Below are 9,974 nucleotides of genomic sequence, written 5' to 3' on the forward strand. Positions count from 1 at the left end.
TTTTTTTTTTTTATATAAACGAAAAAAACTCCATAAAAAACGAGGTAAAAAGATTTGATACAAGTATCTTGAGCATCCTAGGAGATAACAATAATCTGAACCGGTAACTAAGCAAAGCGAAGTTAACTAAAATATCCATGCACGAGACAAAACATGTGTTTGTGCAAAGGAGACGAACGCCCCAGCGCATGTCCTGCAAAAGCACAAAGCGCTGGGTAGCCATAAGGTTGAGCAGGAACCATAAAAAAAAAAAGAGGGCATACCCCAGAGTCCAGCATCGTGGGTGAACTACTTGTGGTATGTGAGAATCTGTATCTTTCGAGTGATTCCTTCAATGCAAGCTACCTCTCTTCTAACTGTGCCCTATCTCTTGCATTCCAGATATGGTAAATACATGCTGCAAGAGCTGTGCATCTCAATTTTGTCAATGTAGAACTGCCTCTGTATACACCTCTAAAAGCCCGAAGCACAGAGGTTACTGTGCCTGTAATCTTCTTCATTCCCAGTCACTCTCGAATATCCTTCCATAAACGATTTGATACCCGACAAGCAAAGAAAAGATGTGCAGCAGATTCATCACATTCATTACATAAAACACAAGTCTTATCCTGAATACACGCTCCTTACTTCTCTCATATGGTCACATGTCCCATTCCCTAGTAGTGTTTTAACTTTTAAGTGAGAAGTTGAAAGGCTACCAAAAACATGAACGAAGAAATCCTACCGAATAAGCAATCGATGTCGGTGTACTTCAAACCAGCCATGACGGGAAACTTTTTTTGTGAATAAAAAGGGGAAGCCATTTTGAAAACTATCGTCTGATATTTCTAATCAGAGCATGCGCACAGTAAACTTGTCATTAATTAACAACACATATACTCCTACTTACTACTTATGGTATTTAAAGATTGATTAAACCGCAAAACACTGAAAAAGTAGACATATCATCTTATAGTTCTGAATGCAAATATGATTCATAGCTCATTGTTAACCACGGGAACTTTTTCATACAGCTCTAACTCCCTGAATCTCCTCGGAAGAATCCAGCGTCCACCATGTCGTTGCTGCAGAAACACAATCACAGCCAGTGCAACCACTCCACAAGGAATTATCACATCCCAAGCGGTAGAGTAAAAATCGGCGGAGGGATTCGCATAATAGTATGTTCCATTAACGATGGTTCGTGGAAAATTGTGAGCCCTGTATTGATCATAAGCATGAGGCACCAACCGGACCGCACTGGTGCCGATGTAGAATGGATTAGACAAAGCTTTTGCAGATGAACCAGAGAAAGTACTGAGCAAGATTTGTGGGAGAAGAAACCCATCAAGAATCAAACCAGCATAAGATCTCAAGTACCCCCAAATAGAATAGTACACTTGATCATATTCAACATAAAAATGCATCTCTTGATTCTTGCTCTTTATCCAGTTCAGCAGCAGAGTGAGTAATCCGCCAAAAAAATACATCAGCACCGAAACAAAAACCGCCTTTTTCTCCGCACCCCACAAGCCCTTTTCATTTCCTTCACTTGTTTTGGCAGTCCAAACCAGTTGGAGTAGGCGTATTTGCAACAAAAATGCCACCATTATTACTACTCTCAGGGTTACTTCATTAGCTTCAAGCCATCCCTTGCTGCTAAGCATGAATGGTTGCTTGTTATAGTTTTGAAAGAAAAGGGCTTCGAAATTCAGGACAAGCGGGATCATGTATCCTAGAGAAAGTATCAGAAGCATGACAAGTGAAATGCTGGAGACGACCTCAGGATTTCTTCTCACGTGGAAGAGTTGTAGCCCCACAAGGATGCACAGGAACGTGTTGGATATCAAGACCATGGTGATCTCCAAGTCCATTCTCCAAATCGAGCGTTCAGCCACAGTGCTGTAAAATGCAGCAGATGACATTGTCATATCCTCAAAATAAAGAGGATCTGTTTTTGTTCGTGTGCTTCTGATGATTCCACTGATAACACCGCCGTTTTTATTATTGATTGGAGCAAACTGGAAGTTCACAACTATCTCACAGTCTATGGAGTTGTCATCAGATTTTTTGACATTAGATGGAAATTTTCTGCAGCCTACCATACAGAGCCATCCGGTTTCTGAATCATACGCTCCTTCGGCAGTGATCTGGATTTGACTTTGACTCCGTGAGTTATTATATTCGGAATAAAAAGGGGTGATGGATACTATGAAGCTCATATTCAAGGGGCCGGATCTACTTTTCTGGGGTTCGGAAATAGGTTCCAGTACAGCATCTGCGACTAGTGCTGATTCTGGTGCCAGTGCTATCCCCATGTCTCCTTGGTAGACCTCATTTCCAATGGATAGAGGTACTGTATAGCCCCAAGCAAACTTTTTCCCATTCGAATTTTCCACAGACATGTCGAACCTCATGTTGTAAGACCGTGCATCTGGATATATATTCCCCTTCTTCTTTTCAACCTTCTCCACTCGGCATAATCTCTTTGCTTTATCCAATTCCGTGTATTCATATCTCAACCCCGAAAATGACACAGCAACATACCCTCCATCAATGCTTGTGAGATTAATGTTTCTGAAGTATCCTGCATCATAAATAGTTTTGTTTGTCCAAATTTTGCCAGCAATTTTGGCATGATTTCTGATGGTTAGGATTGAAGGATATCTGAAACTCAACCTTAACGAACAATCTCCTATACCATTCCCAAAATGGTTAACTGGATCCAAGATTCGACAAGCAACAATCAACAGCTGGTTTTTCTTATCATCCCATCCTCCCTCACCGATTAACGTGGCATTAAGATCAAAATTTTCATTAAATGCAGTATAGCTGACATTCTGAAATCTTACCACATACCGAATCACTCGTTTTTCCTCAGAACACTGGATTGGATTTAAGGATACCAGTTGAGGCGAGAATCCGTCAACCACACCGCGTGCAGAACAAGTTTGAGCATTGTCGCACTCTCTTCCAAGCTCCAACTCGAAAGTAAAAAAACCCTGTAATAGAGAAGAGCAAAACCTGCTCGAATCCAAATCAAGAGACTGGTCTTTTGGACCTTCAAAACCACCCGAATACCCACCTTCGAGTTCTTTCGAAACCAAAGAGAAAATATAGTCGGGAACATAAGGAAAATCAAACATTGAAATTGGCTCAAAGTACCCGGAGTCCTTAACGGACCTTGTGCTTTCCAAACTTCCACTAATCACACTAGTAAGCATACTTGGATTCAAAGAATTGTAACTCAGCTTCAAAACAGCATCAAGATTGATAGACTTCCAAGAAGCTGACCCAACCATACAAAGCTTTCTTGAAGATTCTGACCAGAAACCATTCAAGAAAAACGTGATCACGTTTGATCTATAGCGTCTCCTCCTGTGGTAATAAGATCCATCATTGCTGAAATTACTTATATACCGATTGTAATACCGGTACGGGGACTGGATAACCAGTTGACCACGAACCGTATAAACATTCTTGGCGATGGTCTCGTATGAATCTGATGTGAGTTTGATGGAAAGTAATTTTCCCACATAGTCATATGATTTGTTGAGTGGTTTCTCACCAATAAGTCTTTCTCCACCGGTGTAATACGTTGTGCGAAATTGAGGTAAACGGATTCGGTAAGTCTGCTGGGTGGGTCTAGATTCAGGAACTATAGAAGAACAGTGATCAGTGTATGGAGGAGAAGAAACAACAGACGATACAAAGAGGTTACCAATAAGAAAAAAACACAAGGACTTGTAAAAGCACGAAGAAAAAGGCATATTGATTGACGGATTCATGGCTACCGCAAGCATAGAACTAGAAATCAAGTGAAGGAAGATTATCTATTTGTTCTATGTAAATGGTATATAAGGAAATAATTGACTTCCTACCGCCGTTCGATATTATTGGTGCATGTTATATCAAAGGAAAATACATCATATTCAAAATTATTGAACTCTATATACAAATATATACATAATAGGCTACAATGCATTGTCATTAGTCAATGATACTTTTTCCAAGTCCCCCCTTTCCTAGAAAAAGCTGATCACCAGATTTGTCTGACTGGCTCTACACCCTTTTATCACGATGCGTGCTTATTTTATTCTTTTAAAAGAACTCTCAGGAATCAATGCAATTTGAACATGAAACTAATAAGTCCGGGCGTGGGTTCCCTCCACTCCAGTGAGCATTAATTGTTGTTAATATGTTCAACTGGCGACGATGACTTAGACCATGTCAACGACTTGTGGATAAGACAAATAATTCGCTGTAAATAAGTACGAAGTTTCCATTTCAATCTCTCTCACCGGTAACCGTTGGGCGGACAAGAATGGACAGTTTTAAATTTATATTAGACGGGGTGGGGTTTGCATTGTTTCGAACTCGAGGTCCGTTCCTTTTGTTTCACATGGTGTCAATTACTTTGGGATCATGGCAGCATTTGTTTGACTCGGATTTGTTAAGATTCCCCCCATTTATAAAAACCAGGTGGATTTAGAAAGATTAAAGGATGAACCCAAAAGCATCACGGAAAATTAAATACTAATTTATTGCTGATGGCTTATTTTAGTAGAACGTGAACTGGGTTCAATTATCACTGACACACCCACTCTTAGCGTGTGCACTAATTGAACATTTATATAAATTGACGAAATCATCTAAAATAAATCAAAAAATAAACTTCATTAAAGAATAGGTGTCGATATAATAACAAATTTCGTAAATGGAACAATATTTTCGGAGAGCCCATTCATAAATTACAATTAAGGAATAAAATTTACAGTTAACATGTGTAAACGAGATATTTCAAGCATTAATTAAATATCAAATATAAATATGCATTTACTACCCGTGATAATCAATATAGACTAACGAAAAAAATAAAACTTTACGCATAATTTTTCGGAAAAAAAGTTTCGTCCCTTACTTGCAGTCTACTATGCAACGCTCTACTCTTAATATTTGAATCAGCCCACATGAAAAGTAGATTTAGTTTATATTCCACAACATTAACTCACCATGAAAATGGAGGGAAAGTGGGCAGACGATGAATGTTAATAGAACGCTATTAAGAATCCATATCGAGATTTAGATCGATTCGATAGGAGTAAAAGTCCAGGTAAAGTTCAAATGTACACATAATTGTCAAAATAGGCATTGAGATGTCGAAAAAGAAAAAAACAACATTGTGTTCTTTCTAAGACGAGTCAATGCAAAAATCAGTCATAACTAATATAACCAAAGGCGAGCGGCAAGTCTCAGGCGCACAATCTTGAAGTCGAGGATTGGCAAATTCCTTAGCCTAATGGCATAAGTTGTAAGGGCCTACGAGTAGCAGTTGCTGGTCCGGTAGCCTTTTGAGACAAAGAAAGGAACTCCTGACAATCTTGAGCTCCAATTTGTGAAAATGTATTTACCAGAGTAGGGATGAACCCAGCCAAACTGTTCTTGAAATGCTGTGAGCAGCTCTTGTCGCCTTCATCTACATCTTGAACACCCCCTTTAACGAGACAACCTACTTGAGCTCCATCCAAGTATGCTTTACATGATACCATAATATCACGAGCATATTTGCAATAATGCCCAATTACAAAGTCCTCAAAATGCTACAAAAACAAATGAATGAATAAGCAATTTATCAGTAGAATAAAGGCATTGGGTTTGAGTTTGATTTGATGTTCATAGACATAAAGTGAAGAGATGGATTCAACTTACGTTTGGCGGCCTTTTCATGCTGTACACCATCGTTTGGAGGGAGTAAATAAATGTACTCTCGTTGTATTCCAATGATCGTTTTTCTCCAGTTGGGGAGCCACTCGTGTTTGCATATCCAGGCTCGTTAAAGTAGGGCTTGGCATTCAAAATCAGCCCTTGTATGGAGACCAAAACTTGTAACATGGTTGAAACACCAAGGATCCACTTCTCTTTGTGGTTACCACTCCATGTATTAAGAAGGCTGAGACATACTTTTCCACAATTATATAAATTTGGGTTGATTCGTAGACCGCCTGAATGATAATGGACAAGCTGGCAAGAATAGAAATCACGTGATTAGGCCTCATAATTACCCCATCTTATAGACACCAAACTGCATGCTTCAGAAGAAATTAAAAAAACATACAGGTGGAACATTAGGATAACTGCTCGGAAAGAAGACATCAAAGAAAAAGAGACCATCATGGTATGGCGTTCCCTCTGCTCCTACAATCACAGCCCGCAAAAGATCCATCCTGGCTTCGTAAACCCTTACAAATATAGTGTCTGTGTTGGTGACAGCAGAAAAAATATAAGGTTAGGGGCGAAGCTATTCTAAATATCAGTAAAATAATGCATTAGCTATGAGAAATATTTAAAAGCTATAACTTGATGCCAATACCTTGTTAATTCATGAGTGTAATCAAACAAAAATGCTGGCCAAAAACATTACACAGGGAGATGTGATGGAGGATTTTCAAAACATACCGGGTAAATCTTTTTCCAGAATCTTCCATTCTTCCTGTATTCTCTTAGCCCAATTCTTTGGTGGCTGTCAACATTCGAAGACGATATCATAAAGGCACAAATGAATTTTTGAAGAGATGGACAAGAAACAAACCAATTTTTTAAATAGCAGTTACCTGTTTGCCGGATGAAGCATTTTTGGAGTAGAAGTGATCCGAATAATCTTCAACGGTGTCAAATTTTTTAAAACCTTCAAAATTTTGCAAAACTTCGTCAATATTTCTTAGTTCTACATTTGTTGTCTGTATTACCATGGGAGATTCACCATTTTTAAAATTGGTGGAATCTTGTGGCCAGGTGACAAATTCAGTCAGAAACCCTGAAGGACCAATAGAAGGTCCTAACATATTCAGGCGCAAATCCTGCCACGGAGGCATATAAGTTTCCATTCCAGGTGAACTTGATGGCATTTTCAAGTTCAGAGAGCTACTGGCATGATTGACAATGACAGGTGGATAACTCGCACCAGAAGATAACTGGCCTAGTGGACCAGAATAGATAACCTGGGATGCACGAGTCTTCCTTTTACTCTTTCCAAAAGAACGCAAAGGTTCCTTCCCGCGCTTAAGAGCCAAAGAACTGATGGAGGATTGTGAACCCAGAAAGGATGTACTAATTGAAACAGTCGATTTCTTTGGAACTGCACCAGGTTCCAGCGATTTGTATGGTAGTTTCAACTTTTTAGGTTGCCTAGTTGACTTGCTCCGTGATGGTGATGGCCATGACGATAGAGGTGAATTTAAGCTAGAAGGAACAATGGCAACATCTGACTTTAGTTGCAAACTTGAATTAGTTGAAGTGCCTGTAGATGTCACCTTATTTTTATTTCTGGGAGAACTTGGTAACCAGGGAAATGGTGCCTCAATACCAGGAGGTATATCCATGTGATCAAAATAAGATTCTAACATTGAATGTTCATCAAACAATAGGTCATCACAATAATTCTCTAGCCACTCTTCCTCTCCAAAGAAATTATTAGAACTGGAATCATCTATAATCATTGAATCAGGTGATTGTAAAGCACCATTGGTTGATTTGATGTCGCTTGCCAATCCATCCGCTGCTAAACCACCTAGACCAATTGAAAAAGCGGGCAAAGCCTCCTACACGCCAGATAAAAGAACAATTTATTACATTGCTAGAGAAACAGGAAGCACACAAAATTCAAATAGTGAGAATAGTACAGTACCTTGCCCTTCCCGTGGACATCAACATGAGGATCTATTATCATTACATCACCACGGTCTTCTTCTACGTCAACATCAATTATCTCATGACAAATAACCTTCAAGAAAATAGGTAACTTGAAAGTTAGGATGTGTGCATACAGCATTACTTTCAGAAAATGAGTTATATTGAAGCAAAACAAGTAATTATTTTCAAACTCCAACCATGCCCATCTCAGCTTGTACATGGAGAGTGGTTTCAGAACGAAGTTCAAGTGATTGCAGGCCATATAAAAAGGAAATGCCACAGGTCAAGGAATTAAGAATATTTGTGAACCTATTGGTGTTCCAAAAGTTCCTTTCCGAATTCCTGACTAGAGAGCTCTAAGCTCATGCAGTTGTCACGAAAGAGAGGCAACAACAGAACAAATCAAGGAAGACTATACTGACAGAACCAACACATTATTTATGACTAAAAATCCATCAATACCACCAGTTAACTTGGCACTATCATGCCCTGAAATCTTCGCGCAGATTACAGAAAAGCATTCATCAAGGAAAAGAGGTGACAACAGACATTGCATATACAATATAGTCTTGAAAGGATCTCTACACAAACAAGGACAGATTTAAGTGGAAATTTTAACCCATATAATGCCATTCTCACTTTCAACAGCAGTCAAATCTCATTGATCCGATAAAAAAGGCATTAGTCCCACGTCAAATGACGATCCATCTGCAGCCTCTTCCAATACAAAAGTTCGACATCTGAGAACAATCTATGGATATAGGGAAACCAGGCAAGTCTGATATACACCCAATGCTAGCTAAAGCCTTTTGCCCAATAGAAAGTTCAAACAAATTTCTGAGTCAATTGAACATTTTCCACCCTCAATCTTCTACCATCCAACTCATCAAGCCATATCACTAAAATAATAGAAACATTATCCACTCAAAGGCAAATCCCCCAATTAAACTTAACAAACAATTCTAAATCAGTCTCATTTCAATTATTTGCTAGATACAGCCCTTTAATCACAGTAGCCCACCCATGCAAACACAAACAAAAAAATCATTACTTGATCAAAATTCAATCATTCAGAACAAACCTGAAACACCTAAGAAAATCCTAAAAGAACAGAGCAATCCTCTAACGTACCTCAAACTCGAGAAGAACCGAAACAAGCCCAATTTGAGAAATTAGAAGCGAAATATAAAATAATAACCCTAATAACTCACCTCTTTTTTCCTGGAAGACTTAGGTTTAGGCGTATGATTGGAGGGCGGCACGATTTCCAACACCTCCACATCCTTACACACCGATGACGAACTTCCCCCCGGAAACACACGTTTTCTGCACCATCACTCTCATAACATCAGATAAAACACTCACACACAAGCTTAAAGAATTTCACCCACAAAAGAAATCGAAAGGGAAAAAGAAACCTACTTCGAATTCCGGTGGACATAACGAGAAACCGGCGTCGGCGATTCCATTCGATCAGATCGAAAAATGAAACTCGAGGGGGGTCAAAAGAATCAGGGTCGAATCCTACAATAGATCGATTGATATCCACTTCTCAGCAACGGCTCATCTTCCCCTGATTTTCAGCAAAGATTTAACACGAAATCAAAAAAATAATTTAATTAACTTCCAGGGTTCAGTTTGATTCTTGGACTCTTGCTTATGTAAATCGATGAAAATAGATAATCACAAGATCGTTTGCATAATTTATGCGTAAAAACAGCGAGAGATAAGAGTGTCGCTCACTTGTGCTTGGATTGGCGCCAGGTCAAGTACGTGGGTGGGTTCAACGCCCACAGGTTCTTACCAAAAAGCCCTGGGAATTTCACTGGATTTAACAACTCTGCCATTCGGCTGAAACAGGCCTTTGAACGTGTTGACGGGTTTGGGAAACGAGGGTCTCCCATTGTTACATGTGTGACACGTAACAAAAATGGTAAAGAGGGGCATATGTGTAAATGTATTTTATCATTATTAATCCAAATCAGTTTTTTTTTTTTGTTAATTATGGTTTAAATGAATCGATTTTAAATCAACCAAATCGAAACAATTGATTCTAATTTAGAGTTTAGTTTTTAAAATATCCAATCTAAATAACCAAATCAATGTGAATAATATACCAATTTATGTATAGCCAAAGATTTAGTGATTTTCTAGCACGAGTTAATCGAAAGATAGATTGTATATAATCTATGACAATTAGTGTACACATTGCTTCAGATTTGTAGAGTATGTATATCTTGCAATTAGTCAGTAAAACAAGTTAATGTTGATCATTGTTTTTTTTTTTTTTTTTTTTTTTTTTTGTT

At 38.7% G+C, this 9,974-nt stretch overlaps 1 protein-coding gene across 1 annotated transcript; it reads right to left on the reverse strand.

The window, feature by feature from the left end:
* Nucleotides 1–230: 230 nt before the first annotated feature.
* Nucleotides 231–9,405, reverse strand: LOC140968863 (uncharacterized). The gene is made up of 10 exons (XM_073429997.1): nt 9,091–9,405; nt 8,880–8,994; nt 7,664–7,759; nt 6,591–7,577; nt 6,436–6,499; nt 6,095–6,234; nt 5,689–6,000; nt 5,276–5,579; nt 4,576–4,631; nt 231–3,812 (listed from the first exon to the last, which is right to left on the reverse strand). Exons 1-10 carry the CDS (start codon nt 9,135–9,137, stop codon nt 975–977), a joined length of 4,959 nt encoding a protein of 1,652 aa, XP_073286098.1. The 5' UTR covers nt 9,138–9,405; the 3' UTR covers nt 231–974.
* Between the last annotated feature and the right edge of the window lie 569 nt (nt 9,406–9,974).

The sequence above is a fragment of the Primulina huaijiensis genome, unplaced genomic scaffold (assembly GCF_012295235.1).
Source record: "Primulina huaijiensis isolate GDHJ02 unplaced genomic scaffold, ASM1229523v2 scaffold38229, whole genome shotgun sequence".
In the NCBI taxonomy this organism is placed as follows: Eukaryota; Viridiplantae; Streptophyta; class Magnoliopsida; order Lamiales; family Gesneriaceae; genus Primulina; species Primulina huaijiensis.